The sequence below is a fragment of the Drosophila montana genome, unplaced genomic scaffold, assembly GCF_035044405.1.
Source record: "Drosophila montana isolate Dmon_TW-CO22-7 unplaced genomic scaffold, ASM3504440v1 contig_3733_1, whole genome shotgun sequence".
NCBI classification, from domain to species: Eukaryota; Metazoa; Arthropoda; class Insecta; order Diptera; family Drosophilidae; genus Drosophila; species Drosophila montana.
Genome location: NW_026998620.1, coordinates 1343743 through 1363857, shown reverse-complemented (window position 1 = coordinate 1363857; position 20115 = coordinate 1343743). Strand labels below are relative to the sequence as shown.

The following is a 20115-nucleotide window of genomic DNA, read 5'->3' as shown; positions in this document are numbered from 1 at the left end:
AACCTGTTCAAAAACACTTCTAAACTCTCAAAAAATTGTGCGCTGTTGTAACAACTAGTTAAAAAATGGGTTGCAATGGCAATTTTTCCAATAGGTGAATAAAGGGTTTAATGTTAGATATCGTCAATAGATCTTAGTTAATTTAGCTCTGCCTGTTCGTTAAGTTTCCTACGCTCAGCTGATTTTACTCTACTAGAAAGACTCAATGCTATCTCTCTCTGCTAAAATTCACCAAACGGTGAATGGTGTATATGTGTGTGTGTGTGGTTTTTACGCTCTCACTTGTGCATTAGTTTCTCTCATAAAGCTCTCAGTTCGGTTATATTATAAGTATTTAAAATAAAATTCCAGCTCAGATGAAAATAAAAGATTGCTATGTTAAATAACAAAGAAAAAACACTCTCCAAAACTCTACAAAAAAAAAATCATCGATCTCTTTTGTCTTACGCTGTTGTTGTTCTTGTTCGTCAATGCTTTTTGTGTGTTCGTCAATGGATGACAAGTACGTTAACAATACTTTGCTCTCAATTGTTTTTCTCTCTCGCTCACGCTCTCATTTGTTTGTGTGTCTCTCTCACTCTCTCTCTTTTACGCTCTCACTCTCCATTGCTGATGCAGTTAATTGTCTCTAGACAGTTACCGTTGCCGATGTCACATTCTCTCTAACTCTCATTAAAACAAACTAAATGGCAGGCTTACTCCTCGACGGAGCCAATACCTCAACTCGTCTTTTTGGGCTCGGCCTGCACGTGGCTCGCCTCCGCCTCTGCCGCCGCCGCGCCGGCCTTTAACGCCTGTGCCTCAATGTTGGCCAATGCGGCTTCCGACATTTTCTTGTATTTACCGGCCAATTCGGGCAGCTCATAGGCAATGGCCAAATCCAGCTTGGTTATGGGACAGCCCCGGAAATAGGTGCATGTCTCCGAGAGCTTCTTGAACTCGTACAGCGGATTCAGACGGAAAAAGTCGCGATAGACCTCCGGATCGGGCAAGTCGTAGCGCGAGATATTTGTCAGCGTGGACAAACCCTCATAGATATGATAGTTCTGTGGATGATCAATAATATCATCCGAGATGCGCTTCTTGTTGCCAAACAGAGTCTTGTGATTGTAGTAAGTGTTCAAATAGCAGTCCACCATCTTGGCATGATTACGCACGCGCACCTGCAATTAATGGAGGTAGGTAATCTGGATATATGTGCAGATATGATTTAGAGCCCTGCATCGATTATTTTACTCGGATAAAACTCGGATATTCAATTGATTATACGGAAAACCAAGCGATTCGAGCTTTTGAGCAACGTTCAAACAAGCCATTCATCAAACAAAGTTCGATCTGCTCGAATCAGCAACATGTTCGAACGATTGGCTCGAACACAAGCGAGTCGGATAGCTCGAGCTGTTTACTGAATTGTTCTCTCGCTGCAGGGCTCTGCTAAAAAAGTACTCACGGCAAAGCGACGTGCGCTGGCAATCTTGTGCTCGATCCGCTTATCGATCGCAGTGCGCAGATCGCGGAGGAAGGCACGCTCCTGGGCCAGCAGCAGGCGGGCTGGTGCGCCCTCCTGATAGGGGTTCGTCCACAGCGATGTGGTGTACATGAGTGGCGGCTGGGCCGAAGACATCAGCGGCGAGATGTTCCAAATGAGTGCGCCCTGTACACGCAGCAGCTCTTCGGGCTTGACGGTGTCCGCCTTGTTCAGTATGATGCGCGTCTGATACTCACGCCCCTTCAACTGATCGAGTATGGCCTCCGTCTCGGGGCCGACATCCAACTTGGCTGGGTCGTAGACCAGAAAGATGATGTCGGCGCGATCGATAAACCACTGGCAGGCATCATTGAAGGGGAAGACGCGCGACACCTGCTTGCGTACCTCGAGTATGCCGGGTATCTCAACGATGTTGACCTGAAAAATTCAAAAATTCATTTGTGTGTGAGTGTGTGTGGCACATCAGCTTTAATTTAGCCATTGTCTTTAGCTATTTTCGACATTTAATAACCAAATACTATAAATTGTGCTCTTGGGCAAATTGCCAGAGCCTGAGCATATCAAAAAACATATTTCCCAATCGACGAGCTGCCCTGCCAAAAGCTATTTGGGCGACAAGTTAATGCACTTGGGCAACAAGTACATGTGCCTGGCATACATATATATATATATATATACTTATATTTGGTTACCTTTTCGAGCAGCTTGCTCTTCAGCTTCAGGCCGCGCAGTCGCTCCTCCAGACCCTGACCGAATTTCTGCAGACCCGAAAAGGTATAGTCGGCGGCCAGTTGGGTGCCGTCCAAGACCTCCGTCTCATTGCCCCACATCAATATATTGAAGTAAGCCGGCGAGGGTTCCGCGCCTGAAAATGCAATCAAGTTAGAAGTTCCTATTTACATATTCCATGCATATTCCATGCATATTCCACGCATATTCCACGCTTATTCCACGCTTATTCCACTCATATTTCATTTTCCTTACCGGTTCTCAACGAGTTGGGCGTATATTCATTGTCGGTCAAATAGTTCAGAATGGACGACTTGCCGCCGGACCAGGGACCCATGAACAGTATCAATGGCTTGGAGAAGATCTCCGGATCACTAAAGTGACGATTGCTCAAGTCCCGATACTTGTACAAGGTCTCCAAAGGCTTGACGGCATTCTCATAGATCTTCTTGATGTCGCGCAGAATAATCTCAGCCACATTGTCGGTGGCCTTCTCGCGCGCATTGAACTCCTCGTCCAGCAGCAGGAGCTCCGTGATATGCTGCCGGCTGCGACGGTTCTGTGGAATGACGCCTTCCTGCAGAGAAGCAAGCAGTTAATCACAGGTGACCAATCCTCTAAAGTATCTTTCCAAAACCTACCCAGAGCAATTCGTCTTCTGGCTTGGTGTCATCATCGTCTTCATCTGCAGCGATCGCAGTTTCCTCAGCTTCTTTGGCTTCCTCCGATGCCTCAGCTTCTGGCTGTGCGGTTTCCTCTACAGGGACCTGTTCTGCGGACACAGCTGGCTCTGGCTCTTCTTCCTTCTCCTCCGCCTGCTCCTCTACCGCTTCGGGCTCAGCCTCTGCAGCTACCTCCTCCTCCTTTGAAGCCTCCTCTTCAGCTGGGAACTCCTCAGCAGGACTTGGGGGTGACTCAATCTCGACAACTGGGGCAGCATCAACCTCACGCTTGCTGCGTTTTTTCACCTCCTCCTCCTCCTCGTCATCATCATCGTCGTCGGCGAGCTCATGGCTGTCGTCGTGAACATTGGGTATGCCATCGCCGTCCATGTCATTGTCGTGCACATTCAAGATACCATCGCCGTCCATGTCCTCGTCCTTCTCGTTTACCTTGCTGTCGCCATCAATGTCATCATCCAGATTATTTGGCACGCCATCCCCATCGATATCCATGCTCTGTGGCTCCTCGGAATTGGTCAGGCCGTCGCCATCGACGTCGTGATCCTCATCGTTGTGAACGCCATCGCCATCTATGTCGCTGTCCTCTGTTAAAGGGAGAAATGATATGTTACGTTATGTTATGGAAGATAATTTTTGGTTTCGTTTTACCATGATTCAGGGTACCATCTCCATCGATATCTTCGTCCTCTGTAAAAGTTGGGTAATTAGCTGGGGAACTATGCGTAATGGATCAGCAAAGACTTACCATGGTTCACTTTGCCATCTCCATCCAGATCTTCGTCCTTGTCATTTGGCAAGCCATCGCCATCCAAGTCGTTGTCCTCTACAATGAGCAACATATTCCGTGTGAGTAAAATGATATATTATCTCAAGTTGGGAATAAAAAGTTATTATTAAATGAAAGAAATAATTAATCAGGTATATAGTGGGGTAGAGCAGAATGAGTCGAAGAAGTTGGGTGCTTAGTCCATACCGTGATTCAAAGTACCATCCCCATCGATATCCTCGTCCTCTGCATAAATAGAACCTTGCATAATTTCGCCTGCTACGACAGATGATACTCACCATGATTCACCAATCCATCGCCATCCAAATCCTCGTCTTTCTCGTTTGGCAAGCCGTCGCCATCCAAGTCGTTGTCCTCTGCACGAAAGGAATTCCATGAATGGAATAAAGGATGTCGAACTTCGACTGAGGTCTTACCCTGATTTGGTATTCCATCGCCGTCGATGTCGTTGTCCTTCTCATTGGGAATACCATCGCCGTCGATGTCAGAGTCCTCGTCATTGGGAATACCATCGCCATCGATGTCGTCGTCCTCGTCATTGGGTATGCCGTCTCCGTCGATGTCATCATCCTCGTCATTGGGAATGCCGTCTCCGTCGATGTCATCGTCCTTCTCATTGGGAACGCCATCGCCATCGATGTCATCGTCCTCATCATTGGGCACGCCATCGCCATCGATGTCGTCATCATCCTCATTGAGTATGCCATCGCCATCGATGTCATCGTCCTTGTCATTCGGTATGCCATCGCCGTCGATATCATCGTCCTCATCATTTGGTATGCCATCGCCATCGATGTCGTCGTCCTGATCATCTGGTATGCCATCGCCGTCAAGGTCGTTGACGCCTTTCGCGTCCTCTGTGGAATCCACATCAGTTATTTCAACAGTTTCTTTTTCATCAATCCCACCATCGTCATCGTCATCATCATCCCTACTTGGCTGATCGGATTGCAGTTCTCCGGAACCATCTTTGACACCATCTCAAAGGAAAATTATATATTATTGAAGCAAGTCGTTTCTAGGCACGATTCAAGCTCTAAGCTTCATAATTTATACAGCAATTTTAAACCCATTTACCGCCTTAAATCCTCCCTTACTAGCTGGACACATGAGTAAAAAGTCCATCGAATTAGGATGTAAATTTTGAACACAAAAATGAAACGTTCCCTCAGACAAACAAAGGGTAACACACGTATCAGATGAATTTTTAGAAAGATCTTGGAAAATGAGTTAGAAGCCGAGCGGAAGTTAAACACAAAAGTTGCACACAATGGATTTTCCGCCGATTTTCCACACTTGTGAGTGGAATCTACGCCTTGTTCGGTCAGTCAGTCAGAAATAATCGCTGGGTTAGTTTTTTTCTAGTTGTAACTTACCTGTTTTCAGTTCATGTATAGCCTTTTCAATGTAGGGTCGACATTCTGATTCGCTCGGTCCGACATCCGCATTGGCAAACCCAACTGCAAAGAAATTTTAAATTAGTCGGAATAAAATATGACGATCGTTTAGGAGTTTTAACCCAGATCTGTGACAAGAATGTGGTGAAAATAAATTTAATTATATTTTAAGATCATGTGAGAATTGAAAGGAAATTAATTGAGATCAGTTGTAAGGCAGTTCAAAGGAATATATAGGGAAATGAATCCAGATCAATTAGGATTTTTCAGGAAGTTTAAAGGAAGATTTAATAAAATTAAATTGTATGTTAAAATTATATTATATTATATTATATATTCTACTTTTTCGATCTAGAAGGTCTTTTCCGAATTATGCCCTATATTTTAGCCTGACAAGAAATATGTATAATTTTTGGGTAGAAGTCAAAGATATTCCATTTGGATTTTAGCTAACTTTTGTAGGTTTTCTTCCGATTCTAACTTAATTTATAACGTTCTTGGCGTTTTTCGTGCCGCCTCCGTGTTTGATGTCAGCGCCGAGGTTATTTTATCTTTTCAAACTTGACATTATTTATTGTACACACTCACACACACACTGTGAAATATGTTCGGCAATTTATGAATTTTATTTTTAAAAGATGAAAACTCAAACACATTTCGCTAGTCGCTGGCTTTGTCAGCAAAAATCTTCTGAATGGGTATATAATTTTGTTGGCCACTCGCCCACGATATCTTGATATCTTTTCCATGCTCAGTTCTGTGACGTGGGTGCACATATACTATATAGGCAGGTCTATAGGCTCCGATTTGGCAATGAGTATATTTCCATTAATCTAAGGTCGAGTTGTGTTGAGTGACAGCCGCGTTTAAGGTCGTTGCTAATTACTTTCCCAGCTGCGTTGCCTCATGGAACACTCATGGTAGCCAGACAGGGAAGAGATCCAAAGAATTTCCCATTCCAATCAAAGTACTTTTTTTTTGATAGGCGATGCAGCTGTCAGCGGCTAATTTCCCAGATTTATTTGCGAATTGTATTTCAAATATAGGAAACTATTTGAGATATTTGCCATGCCATTGCTGTTCTTCGCATAAACAGAATTATTTATACAAAACCCGTCCGATGGCTGCTTGCATATTGTGTTTATGTTGCCTGCAACCTATCCCCACATACTTATATATATATTTTATATAGATCAGGTCTTTTTTTTTGTTTTCTCTTTTTGCAAGCCAAACAAAATACACACATAACTAGTACGGGCTCGGCCGTATAGACACAGATACTTGCTCAATACATAAAATAACTTAAAAATTCTAAATTTAAAAATATTACAAACGATGACAACGAAGAACGACCAAACGGCCGAACGTTTGCCGCGTTTCGGCGAACAGAATTTTGAACAAATTAAATTAAAAAAAAACCGAAGAAAAATCACAAGTGAAAGAAGAAGAAAGTGACCAACAAAATGATATGTCGCTGTATTAGTGCGATCTGCAGATGTATGTATGTGTATTATCCAACGAGCCTAGGCCGAAATTCTGCTCGAAAGTGTCGTCTCTGACGTTTGCACAAACACACACACACACACACACACGCGCAGCTCGGGCAAATATTTTTAAATATACATATACATATTTAATTTTTTTTCTCATCTCTCTTTCTCTCTCTCTCTTTTTTTTTGTTATAAAAATTGCATAATGGCCGCTGCCGAAATACTGGGACTTGTGCGAAAGAAAATACCGTTATTTTGCTTATATAATCCTTGAAAACTCACCATTGTTGGAAACGGCGATTAACGTAAGTCCCAGCAGGAACCAAATTGTTAGCCGCCCCATAATAATCAAATCAACAAATTATCCTTGAGTTTTCCCAGTTTGGTTAGCAGCACGTTAGCCACGTCATAAATTCTCCTTTTTATGCTTTCGTATTTTTCCCGTTATTATTAAAATAATTCGGGAAAAATGTATTTAAATAAATCACTTGCTCGTATATATCGCATATATATCCACAATATATGCGCTCGTTTAAATGCACTGCGTGAAAAGGTAAAAATTATGTATGCTATGGATTATTTTATATATATATATGTGTGTGTGCTCTGCATATTAGCTATATACTATGTACTATTTATATGTACATATAAATATAACTAATTGGGCTCGTACAAAATTTGGTCACACTTAAGAATTTTGCACTTGTTCGTTATTTTTCACTTTTTTTAAAATTATTTTTTATTGGGAATTTCGCGTTAGCTAGCCGCTCGCAAACTTTAACGGACAATCGTCGGCTGGGTAATCCTTCGTGTCCCTTTCGACGATTGTCAGCTAAATAATTTGCTTGTTTGTGGCCCGTCGTCTGTGCACGGCGTGTGCGATTCGTTTTTTGAGACGTTCAGCACAAGTTTTAGCTATATCTATTTTCTGGCACTTTTAAAAAGCAGGCAAGTTTAGAAATATATTTTTTCTTTTGTTTTTTTTTTTTTAGTGGTATATTGCGTACACGAGTATACGAGACGATCTCTCCCGGTCCAAAACCAATTCGTAACTCAACATGCATATACCATGAATTTACCTTGTGACCGCGAAAATTATTTCATTTTGATATTTTTGTAGCGCAAATTTTGTCAAAAGCTGAATTTATCTCTTTAGCAGGCGGCTCCCAGAGAGGCCGAACGCGCGAGAAAGAGCGAGAGAGCGAGAGCAATGGGGGAAATTTGTGCTGAAAGCCGGAGAAAGCTGTGGCGCCTGCAATAACTAGGGCAATTTCTAAGTTAAGGGAAATTGTTAGTGGGGTAATTTAAGTAAAGGACTTGAGTCAGTTCCAGCTATTATGGGACTTTTGAGCTAGTTCCTAAACCGATTATGCGCTCTTTAGATGTATATTTATAGAATATTTATTTTTCTCCGTGCTAAGGACACACTCTAAAGTATCTGAATTTTGGAATTGTGTTTAATTATAGACAGATCGAAAGATCACTCAGAGCAGCTAGCTCAAGAGCAGAAATAAATAGAAGAAATATATATGCAAAGGGAAAGCTGGCACATTCACCCATATAAATCTCGAGTACTATGCGTTATTCAGAGCTCGCGGCGATTATTTTTCTTGTCACAAATGATTAAATATAATGCAATCTGTCTCCCTCTCTCTCTCTCTGTCTGTCTCTTTGTCACACTATTCTCGCGTGGGAATTCAGTTGTAAAATATGAAAATATAATTTCTCGTAGCATTTATCACCGTTCATTAATATGCTTGATTGCACGAACAGCTGTTGGATGTGTTCTCTGCTTTGGTTCCAAGGCGACGCATCGATACAGACAAGTGCAGAGGATTTTAGAACGGTAAATTATATAACCCGATGCAGGTGCTTATGGAATACAATAATATTATGATATTACCTTAAGGTATTACCAAAAACAATCAATAATCTTGACATATCCAAAATCATTTTCAAAAATGTTAATTTTCCAATCAAGAATCTTGACATATCAATAGTAATTTTAAAAAAATTTTCATATTTCTTTTGTTTTTCTCTAGGTTCTCTATATTTCTTTCCGGATCATTTAATGCAGGTTTTATGGTTTTTTTTTAATTTTTATTGATCTAAAATAATTTTCAAAAAATTACAATTTTTCTTTTGCTTTTTTCTAATCTCCCAAATCTGTTCTTTGTGTATAAAAATATATTTCTTTCCGGCTCATTTAATGCAAATTTTATGGTGTTTGTCAATTTTTATTGCTTTCGTCTGGGCAAAAGTAATATAATTTTCTTCTTTAAAAGTGAATTATATATATATGTATATTATATAATAAATACTTGAAGCCTAAGAACTACAACTCACTCTCACTGAGCGCTTAAAATAGTTACCTTAACTAACATATCAAATAGCTTTTATATAATGGTTAAAAAATGCAATTCAAATTCCCATTTAGCGGGTTTCGTTTCCCTTAACTTTCTTCTTCATGCGGGTGCAATAGTACCGATCGCTGTTCTCAATCCAATCGCAAACGTTGAGAACAGTGTGAAAAGCTGTTCCCTCCTTGCACTCGAACTCCACGGGCTTGCCGTGCACGCAGCGGAAGTACTGGAAGGAAAAGTTGAATATAGTTGAGAAATATTAAGAGAAATTTTGGCTGATATCTAGCAACGGTGCAAGCCGATATTGAACTCGGTTGGTTCGATTCTAGATACTTTTAGGTGGTATGTAGACTCACATATAGCATATACAAAACCAGAATAAATTTACTTTCTTCCCTTCTTTGCAATGTTGAAAAAAAGATCAATTTTCTTCCCTTCTTTCCAATGTTGAAAAAAAGAGACATATTCTTCCCTTCTCTCCAATGTTAAAAAAAAGGAACATTTTCTTCCCTTCTTTTCAATGTTGAAAAAAAAGAAAAATGTTCTTCCCTTCTTTTCAATGTTGAAAAAAAGATCAATTTTTGGAGGCAAGGTTCTGGTCTTTGGTATTTACCCATATTTAGATGTCATATTAATTGCCCGCAAATTTCAAAAAAGATCGGACTATAATTACCGAAGTTAGTCAAGGATGCATTTTAAATAAGTTTCGTAACGGCAGCTCGATGCTGGGGTCAGGGTATCTCCAAGTCGGGTTTGCCCGACTCTTTTATTTGAGCTTGCAGCCCTGGTTTCGTTTTTTTTACCTTTCTGCAGTTGGGATGCGGCACAAAGTCGCGATTGGTGCAATCAATTTCGCTGGGATCAAACTCAATGCCCGCCGTGGCATTCTCCCCAGGATCTACAACCTGCTCGGGCTCATCCGTAACTTTTGGCGCTTCAGTCGTGGTCGTTGTTGTTGTTGTTGTTGTTGTGGTTGTCTTTTTGGGCTTCTTGGGTTTCTAGAAAAGGAAAATATTAAACAAAAATTTGCAAAGATCTATTCCAAAAGGGAGTCACCTTTGTGGTGGGTTTCTCGGTGGTGCTGGGCACAGCTGGCGCCGGGGCTGACGTGGGCCGAACTCCCGTTGCGGTTGGTTTCGGTTTACGCGTCGTCGTCGGCTGCGCGCCGCTGACCTCCTCGTCGGGATTGGCTGGAGTGGAGGGCGGCTTGGCCCAGTCGGGTCGCGGCGTTGTCTCCCGAGTTGGCTCCGGGACGCGGTAGTCCCGCATATTGTTGTGGAGTATCTGCATGAGGCCGTTCTTGGGGCCGCACAGGCCATGGAAGTCGTCCATGTCGATGGCCCAGGTCATGGCGCCGGCATAGCCCTTGGCCTTGATGAAGTCCATTTTGATCTGGACCGAGGCCTCGTTCTCGTAGCCCACCCACTGTGTGTCCTTGTAGGTGTAGGGCACCATGCCCGCATCGTCCCACTCGACGGTCCAGCCCTTCGACTTGTCCATCACCTCCGTGCATATCTCATAGTAGGCCAGAAAGCCGCTCGCATTCGTATACGGACCGGGCGCACCGCCGCCCGCCTCCTTGTTGATGTACGTGCCCATGTTGTAGTTCTTGTTCGAGTTGCTCAGCGTGAAGGTGCGCCCATAGAAGGGGATGCCCACCACCAGCTTGTTAGCCGGACAGCCCATCTCCTCCCACAACGCCAAGCCGTCGTGCTTGAAATAGTCGCAGGCGTTACTTGGAACCGGAGCTGAAGATCGCTGGGAGCACTTACCACATTGAGTCGCTCGTAGGCGTATTGATCGTGCTTGCGCTTGTAGAGCGGACTGTGCACGTCCGCGAAGCCGGCCCAGTTGCCGCGCAGGTCATAGGTCATGGCGTGAATGGCATCGAGGAGTCTACAAAGCAGAGTTAGTTAGTCGGCAGCGCAGCTAGCTCCATGGCGGCCACTCACTCGCACAGCTCGGGCACATGGTAGCCCTCCTGGAGCCGGAACTTGGCCACCGGCACGGCCATCGTGATCTCCCAGCCACGGCCCTCGCGATCGAAGGCGCGTCGCAGCTCCTGCACGAAATACAGGAACTTGTCCTTGTCCCCGAAAGTTCCACCGCGATCTGTGGCGCCCGGGTACTCCCAGTCCAGGTCGAAGCCATCGAAGTCGTACTCCTTCATGAACTGCACCACGCTGCGGATGAAGCGCTGCCGGCGATCCCGCCCAGCCGACATTTGCGAGTACTTGGCCCCGCCCTCCGCCCAGCCGCCCACGGCTATCTGCAGCTTCAACTTGGGATGCGTTTGTCGCAGTTGCGTAAACTTGCGAAAGCCCTCCTGATCGACATCCAGCTCGGGGTCGATGACCAGCACATCCCAGCTCTTCTCGTCCACGCCAATAAAGGAGTACACCAGATGCGTGCACAGCTCGCCGGGCACATCCTCCAGGCCGTAGCGTCCAATGCCCGGCCTATAGACGGCCCAGTTGCTGAAGTAGCACACAATGCGCGCCGGCTGATCCTTGGATCCCAGGATCAGGCCCGGCACGCCCAGCAGCAGCGGCAGCAGCAGCAGCAGCATGAGATGATGATGATGCGCTGGGTGAAGAAAAAAAAAGAATTGCAAAACTGGCTTTAAAATGGGGAATATTTTTAGAAGAACCTAGGAGAAATGCTTTCATTTTATAGGGCAAAGAAAATAATTATATTTTATTTGTGTTTACTGTGATTAACTGTCAAGATAAGAAATAAAAATTTCAATTATATAAAGGAATTGGAAGAATGCGCCGACTTGAAATTTAAAAGTATATATACATATATATGTATATATATATTTTGTATAATATATAAGCAGATTAATTTTTAATTTTTAAAAAGTATATATATATTATAATATATAGTACTCCCATTACATAAGCAAAGTAATTTTAAAAGATTTTTCCCATTATTTCTTCCATTTCCATAATATCGCTTTTCACACATTTGCGCATAACTCGAAGATTATCAGATTTTTATACACACATAACTTGGCATATAGGTTCTTGTCTAGTCTACACTGACTCGGAACTTTTCTTATTTGATTACCCTTTTCCAATTGGAAAAGCCTTGTGCCCTGATTACCAATAGTTAGTAGGAATACAAAGAGCTATAACATTTCAAAAACAGTCGTTATTCAACCGAGATATTCAGAAATAATTATCAAAAGAGTTTTGATTTTCGAACCGAACCCGATTTGCACAAAAAACGTGCTTTTTTTCAATTATGTATTGCCAATCGATAGTATAGTACTGATCCGTACGAGTCGAGATCAAATATCTGACATTACAATATACTCAGACGAATAGATAGAGATTTGTGGATGTGGCTGGATCGACTGATCGACTGATCCATACCATATGCATATCCATATCCATTCAGAACGAATGCATTCACCTAAAGGCTGCAGTTTTTGCAAGTGAATATGACATAAAAAAGGAACTGATCAATTGAGTAGATTCACATACTGTTCCACTTAAGTAAGGTGCATATATATATTTTCTGCATTTCCTTATCTTATTGCCCTGTTTTTCATTTGCCTGATCATTTTTGGACTCTTTGACTATATTCAATCGGAACACATAGCTTTTTTCAGGTGGATAAAGGAAAACTGATCAATCAGTTAAATGAAGTATTTATATCATTTTTTGATTGGATCAACTCAGCTCATCTTCCATTCCATTTCCATATTCATTCAGAGCACATAACTTTTGTTCAAGTGGATATAGAAGACAAAGGAAAACTGATCCATCAAGTAGATGCAGTAAAGTATTTATATTCTCTGCATTTCATTAGCGTAAGTCTTATCACTTTTGCATAACTCTGGAGATGCCAACGTCTTTAATATCGCGTTAAGTTCAATTCTCCGAAAGTTAGTTGAAATGTTGCGACTTGTTATTCCAGATCCACGCGCGTTGCATGCATAAATCAAAATCAAAATAAAACTTCAAATGCACTCGCGACTTTTCATTATCTATATACACATATATATATGTATATATATGTATATTCCTTTTTGTTTTGGGCGTGCTAAGGTTGCGCGTCCATAATGCCGCACATCGGCTTCGAGTTGGTTGAATTGAACGAGTTCATTCACCGAGATATATATATATTTGTATTCACTTAATATGCAGGGCGAGGCTTACCCATTTCTTAATGCTATAAACTATACGAATTCGGAACGGGGATCTCCGACCACGACGACTTGATGCGACGCCCGTTTGGCGACAAATGACAGTCGCAGCCGGGGCGAGCTACGCTTTTATACTTGGTCGGGAGTTGGGGTCCGGTTCTTCGGGTGCGCCTCTTTGTTCCTTGGCCAAAGTGCGTGCGATGCAAAAGATTCGTTCTTGTTTTGCTTTTGGCTCGAGTTTTGGGCTTGGGTTGCGACTGTGCTCAATTCCAGATCTCGCGACTTTCTTTCTACTTGTTTTTGTTTTATTTTCTGTTTCGTTTTGTTTTGTTTGGTTTGTTTATGTTCTAGAATAAGCAAATGGCTTAACCCGTTTCGGATAACACACTTCCGCTGTCCATCCTGGCAAGAGAGTGCGTCAAGGCAGAAAGGCAGGCACAAAAAGAAGGAGTTCGTTGGCCTCGCCTAATGCACAGATAAGCTGGCCAGAATGGCACTTATTTCCATGCACTTTATACACTCAGCGAAAATAGGAAGAAGTATGTTGTGCTTCAATCAAATGCAGTTTGGCTAATTGTTTTTTATATATTAATATAAAGCTGGGCAACAGCAGGCTTTGCGATCTACTCGAGACTTGTTGCCGTCGACCCTTCTCGCAGCTTTAACTGGTTGAGAATTGCAAGCGCCAAGGAACAATAAACATTTATTTTTAATTATTTCATATATGTATAGTAATAAAAATAAATATATAAATAAAGGCACGTCAGCTTAAGTTCAACAGCGGGTTTTCCTATCTATTCTGCAATTGCAGTTGCTTTCTAACTTAATTGCAGCTTTAACTAGTTGAGAATTGCAAGCTAGCATTTCATATGTATTTAATATAAATATTAAGCCTTCCGGCTTGAGATCTACAGCGGAATTTGCGTCTCCGGAAATTGCGGCCTTTTACCCTTCGCGCACCTTTAACTGGTTGAGAATTGCAAGCTACTAAAAAACATAGCGAGCAAATTGTCTCACAATAAAGTTGTTCATATTGCTCTAGTTCCCAAATTGAATCAATATGCAGCATTAAAAGTGATTAATTTTTGGGCTCATTTCAATTATGCAAATTGTTGTATTCTACTTTAATGTATTTCGAGCCTAAGCCACATTTTTATTATTTTATTAATATTTCTTAATATTTTTTATTTATTTTTTATTATTCATTTAGTTTTTTATTATTTATATTAATTATTTATATAGTTCATAGTTATTATTATTACGACCTAAATGTGCTTCATTCTTAATTTAAGAATATGCAAGAACTAAATTTACTTTTATTTCGAGCATTTTTATTATAGTCTTGCCCCTCCGAAGGACCTAAAAAATGATTTTTAAATATTCTTTCTTTTAATTAAAAATCTATATATTTAATATGATCAATTGTAGAGTCTGTTCGTTTAAGTCTAAATAGAATAATAGGAAAACAAAAATAGTTTGAACCAAAAATAAATGTATTCTATTCGAGTCACACAACACTTTTTCGTTCTCCAAGTGCATACATTAACTTAAGGCTTACAACTAAGCAGTTATCTAAAGACCGCTGCGTATATCAATGGCCAAAGTGGGATCCTCAGTTGTGGTGCTCGGCGTGGAGCTCGGCGTGGTGTTTGAAGGCGCTTCGCTGCTCGGGCTGGACTCAGCGGATTCCTGCTCGTTATCTGCAAGACACACACAATCAAGTTAATACAGCAAACTTTATGTCCAAGCGTACTTGAAGCCACCTTTGAAAGGCGCCAATGGAGTCTTATGGTGCGGTCCCGGCTGTGGATAGCCATTGCCGTATGGCGCAAAGCCAAAGCCAAATGGCATCGGATAGGGCGCAAAACCAAAGCCAAAGTTGCGACCATATCCGTGACCATACCCATGACCATATCCATGACCATATCCATGAGCATGGCCGGGCCAATGGTCTGGTGCAGCGCGATGCCTGCTGTGCCGGCCGCAGAGCACAGGCCCAGCCGGATAATCGCGGTCATGACGAGGCTGGCGCCTCAGGGCGCTCGCCGATGCAACGGGCCATAAATCCTGGCTGATATCAAGGTGGCTGCAGGTGGCGAAAAAGAGGCATTCATTCGTTCAGGCTGGCACAGCCATATTAGAGCTTAGAGCAATACACCCATACATACGCATTCTCCACGGCGGGCAGCAGGCTACACAGGGCCAAGAGCGTCAACTGGGCGGAAGATAAATGTGCACGGGACTTGAGATATGTCTCGACTTTGGGAAAGATGCAAATGCAGAACTTACGAATGTAACTGACATTATCTGTGCGCCTGTTTAACGGCAAACTGAACTTCACACCTGAACACACACCTTCGAACTGAAGTTGAGGCTAAGCGACATCGCGACTCACTTAATTCCGCACAATTAATGCGTCGACATTGCCCGTGGCTTGGGTTTTTTTTTTAAATTTTATATATTTTATATATATATACATACTTATATATCAATCTGAGTCGCGTACACTCAGAGTTTTGAGTTGTTTTTTATGCGCATCATCAGCAACAACAACAACAACAACAACAACTGCGGATTTAAGCCAATCAGGTTTAATGTAGTTTCAGGTTTTTTTTCGACCTACACGATTTGTAATTCTTTTTAGTATATACCCTATAATAAGCTTTAAACGTATGATAATTAGCTGAGAGCGCAAAGCGCGCGTTGACGTCGCTTTTGGTCCACTCTAATTGCTGGCTTTTAGTACGAGCTAATTGCCGCCCTTTAATTTGTCTCTTTTATTTGTTGCCTATAAATATTAATCTCTTTTCGCGATTTCCTAATTAATAAAGACCATTTTTTTTAATTTGTTCGCATTTGTCGATTTCTGCTCCATGGTCACGATTATGCTAATCGGATGTAAGAATTTGATAAGACATTTCTTTGAGTTCTGTTTCTTTTTAGAAAGTTATCGCATGCTCTACATTTCACATACAGCTCAGCATGCCACAACCACCCCCCCCCCCCCTCGGTCTGCCCCTCGCCAGCAGCAGAGGCCACCTGTCAGCCAATTTGCCTATACGCCCACACACACTCAACTCTTGTGTGTGTGTGTGAGTGCGTGTGGCGACTGTTTGTCATGCCGAAAGTGTTGGGCGCGTTTTGTGCTTCACAGTCTGCTTTGGTTTTATACCCTGTAAGCATAAGGTGATAATAAAGGGCATACCTGTTTCTAGAGATTGTATGTAACATTCAGAGGTTATATGCTAGAAAGAGTTTACTATACTAAAAAGTTGACTTCTTCTATTGGAACTATTCGAATTTGTTGAAACATGACTAACTACTGATTATGGCAGCAAGAATTTCATTACCTGCAGATATTTAGCCTTTCCAAGTAGCTGAAAGTAACTGTAAGGCATGACAAACTACTGACTAAAGCAGCGAGGCTTTCATGAACTTCATGCTTAGTCTTCTTAGATAGTGAGAAAAGAACGTGAAAAATAACTTATATCTGTCTGTATGTGTTATTCATGTTATCTTTTCTATATTGCTAAGTATTGGGCTACTTGAGAGAAATATACAGGGTATTTTACAGTCGGTCACTGCTGTCACATGTGCTGCAGATAAGCTATCTTTATGTATATTAACTTTATACATACAATCAGGTTTAAGACTACGTCCGATCTGATTGCAGGGTATCCCATAGTTGATCAACCTAATTGATATACTACTTTAGATATATACAGGGTATGCACTTCTCAATCATGTGAACATTTGGCTGCAGATAAGCTATCTTATACATACAAACAAGTTTCAGGCATGCAGGGTATCCCATAGCTGGTCATCCTTCTTTTAGTGCTCCATGGGCTTGTCACTCTCTTGTTGTTGTTGTTGTTGTTGTTGGCCAGCCTCTTGTGCGTTTCATTGTGATTCATGGCACGGGGGCCACTTTTGTCATCGCGAGAGTCCACATTGATCTTGAATTTCGCTGGCAATTGTCGCCAGATTCGCACAAAGTAACCGCCGGCCAGTTACTCTTCCTGTTCCGCAACCTTGGGCTGTAATCGTGAGCGATAAGTGAATAAAATTAAATGCTTGGGCGGGATTTGAATTTTCAACTATATATTCTTTATTGATAACATTTATCTCGTCTTTTCGCAGTTGTTTTCAATTTGCAAACAATAATTCATATTATGTCATACATTATGTATATGTATATGTATATGTATATGTATATGTATTTATGCAATATTTGTAATTGTTTTTGTGAAATACGCGTGGAATTCCTAGTCGAATTTAAGCCAGAACTAGCATATCGAATTGACTTGGCTTGAACTAAGGTCAAAAATGGTTTTCAAGCAACATTTACATATGTTCACATATAGCACCGCGAAATGTACAAATTATGATTGTTTTTCTCTTTCTTTTAATAATATTTTAATAATATTTAATATAATCATAATTAGCAAGTATATTGTATGAATATCAAGAGCTTGGCGCCAATGAAGAAACTAAAAGAAAATACTTAGCATTAAATAAAGCTTAAAACTTGTAACAATTTAAATTAAAAAAACTTGCGATAAACTTAAAATCGATTTTTGTACAATTTGCTTGTTATTTTTGCTTCTTCTTTAATTTTATATACATATATATATTTTATATATGTGTATATATTTAACAGTTTATCGTTGTGTGTTTACTATATGCATATATTTTAATATATTTATATATATATATATTGTGATATTTTTCATATTTTTTTTCTTTTTAATAACTTTAAAAGTTATACAGACATTAACATTGAATTGCATTGCGTGTAGTTTTTAATATATTTCATTGACTTTCTTGTGCTTAAAATACATTCAATATTTACTTTTTTATTCATTTTTAAATCGCTTCACTTCTTCTTTGCTTGCTCCGTTTAATTGCCTGGCTAATTGACCTACATTTAAATAATTGTTTAGTTATTTAATTAAATTTTTTACTTTTATCATTGCTGCAATGCAAGTGCATGAGTAAATATAACCTGAACCCATTGAAAAAAGTATCGATAGGGTATGATGTTTGGGTGAATATGCATGTAACAGGCAGAAGCAGGCTGCTTTGAGCCTACAGGGTATATTTGCTCTTGAGCAGAAGGATTCCGTTCATGTGTATTAACATATCAATTTCAGAAACTTCTCCTCAAATTGAGCTCATTTTAGCTCATTTGCATGAAAATTTGATAGAGATCGGACAATAAATACCGAAGCAAAGTGAGAAACTAAGAAAAGAAGTGTATCTATGTTTTTGGTGCATGTATGTATAGAATTCCTTCTAGGTAGAATGTTTGGGTTCAGGGTATCTACTAGTCGGGCACTTCCGACCACAATTAGTTACTTGTTTTTTTATTTTTTTTTAATATGTGCATGTTTGTATTTGCTTTAATATGATGTAGGTTTTTTTGCTCTGCTCCTCTTTTAAATATGTTATTATATTATATTTTAGATTAGGTTTTAAATAGTTTTGTGATAGTAGGTACATTTGAAATATTGCCAAGTTGTGAAATGCTTTGAAAGTGCGCCTTGAAATGCTTTTGTTTGAGCTGACCCCGCCCCTATATACTATATATATACTATATAGAGAGGGGGCGGGGACTGACTGATTTTTGTTGCTATTTAGTTCCTAACTACCATTTGGTGCCCTTTGTTGTTGTTGTTGTTGCTTTTGATTTTGTTGTTGTTGTTGTTGTTGTTGTGATTTTGAAAAAGTCTGTTTGTATCAAATGCAATAATTGGCGACATATTGTTGTTGTTCTTCTTCTTCTTGCTTTGGGGAGTTTTTTTTTTTGGAAAAAATGCGCTACTCTGCACAAAAGTCTGTTGCAAAAGTCTTTAAAGTTATTGTTTTTAGTTACCAACACACACACATGCCTCCGATATATGTACTTGTATGTATATATGTATATATATATTTTGTAATATTATTTTGAGAGCCCGCACAGGAACGTGTACAACAAGTATTGATGCGCCGTAGTTACCAGTTCGTATGTATGTATCTATATAGACCGATATCGGTTTGGACTATATAGTATAAGCGAGGACAGTCAATAAACTGTACTTTAATTTTATATAATTTTTACTATACGCATCATTTAGAGAACGTTGCTTTAACATTTGATGTAATTGCCATCCATTTATAATGATTATTTAACACGCTTATCTGATATGTTGCATCTTTATGTAGTATATAATATGTAGTATATATATCTATATATGTATATATATGGGTGCGAGTATGTAAGCATCAACAGTCGTTATACCCTTGTAGAGGATGCTATATAATATATAGATTTATGATCAATAGGAGCCAGGATATAGCCATATTAGCAAGCTAGCCTCATGAAACTTTGCATGTGCCTGAATCAGCCGGATCGAAGTACTATATCATATAGATACCATTGGAATAATAGATCGCAAATTAAGTTCTTGATTGAAAAACTGTTTTGGATTTCAAAATTATTTCTCCTATTAGTTGCATTATGATCCATACATATGAGCTAAAGCTAAAGCTCTATATAGGAAGAATCGATCGAAAAATGAGAATTTGTGCGATGAAATGTTTTTTGTTTTCCAATATATTCTCGATCAAACGTGGAGCTTCAAACCGGACTACTATAACTTATAGCTACCTCATTTGGATTTGGAATTCTTTTGAATTATTTTGCCTACAAGGGTATTTAATGTTCGGCTTGCCGAAGTTAGCCGTTCCTTTTTGTTCCTGTTATTATTTTGCTTGCCTAAAAATTCGTTAATTTATGTATTCTTTTTTTTTTGTTTTTTGTTGATATCTTTAAAATTTGTTGTTACACTTCAGTCAAATAACAATTGATACGATTTCGATTTTAAATTTCAATTAAAATTGTTATTTTTTTTTGTTAGCAAAGTTTGATAGTTTGATTTTGTATTTGTTTTGAAGTTTCGAAGATAAATGCAGCTGTTATTGTGCTTATTTGTTATATTTATACTCTATAGATTGCGCCGCCGACGTCGGTCGGGTAGTT

At 40.3% G+C, this 20115-nt stretch overlaps 3 protein-coding genes across 5 annotated transcripts; all 3 read right to left on the bottom strand.

The window, feature by feature from the left end:
• Positions 1-528: 528 nt before the first annotated feature.
• LOC135437213 (uncharacterized) lies at positions 529-7623 on the bottom strand. Of its 3 annotated transcripts, XM_064695093.1 has the most exons (14): positions 7583-7623; positions 6858-7116; positions 5065-5148; positions 4597-4668; positions 4105-4545; positions 3967-4044; positions 3875-3913; positions 3647-3724; positions 3550-3588; positions 2860-3485; positions 2474-2795; positions 2182-2354; positions 1451-1906; positions 529-1163 (listed from the first exon to the last, which is right to left on the bottom strand). In XM_064695093.1, the coding sequence occupies exons 2-14, from the start codon at positions 6916-6918 to the stop codon at positions 720-722; spliced, it is 2913 nt and encodes a 970-aa protein (XP_064551163.1). In that variant the 5' UTR covers positions 6919-7116; positions 7583-7623; the 3' UTR covers positions 529-719. The 3 variants fall into 3 exon arrangements, with proteins under 3 accessions (XP_064551163.1, XP_064551164.1, XP_064551165.1); XM_064695094.1 differs by lacking the exon at positions 3875-3913; XM_064695095.1 differs by lacking the exon at positions 4597-4668.
• Positions 7624-8819: 1196 nt separating this feature from the next.
• Positions 8820-11533, bottom strand: Cht5 (Chitinase 5). The gene is made up of 5 exons (XM_064694331.1): positions 10891-11533; positions 10711-10834; positions 9995-10651; positions 9742-9936; positions 8820-9164 (listed from the first exon to the last, which is right to left on the bottom strand). Exons 1-5 carry the CDS (start codon positions 11505-11507, stop codon positions 9009-9011), a joined length of 1749 nt encoding a protein of 582 aa, XP_064550401.1. The 5' UTR covers positions 11508-11533; the 3' UTR covers positions 8820-9008.
• Positions 11534-14777: 3244 nt separating this feature from the next.
• LOC135436666 (uncharacterized) lies at positions 14778-15494 on the bottom strand. The gene is made up of 3 exons (XM_064694349.1): positions 15384-15494; positions 15263-15309; positions 14778-15180 (listed from the first exon to the last, which is right to left on the bottom strand). Exons 1-3 carry the CDS (start codon positions 15396-15398, stop codon positions 14832-14834), a joined length of 411 nt encoding a protein of 136 aa, XP_064550419.1. The 5' UTR covers positions 15399-15494; the 3' UTR covers positions 14778-14831.
• Positions 15495-20115: the final 4621 nt, after the last annotated feature.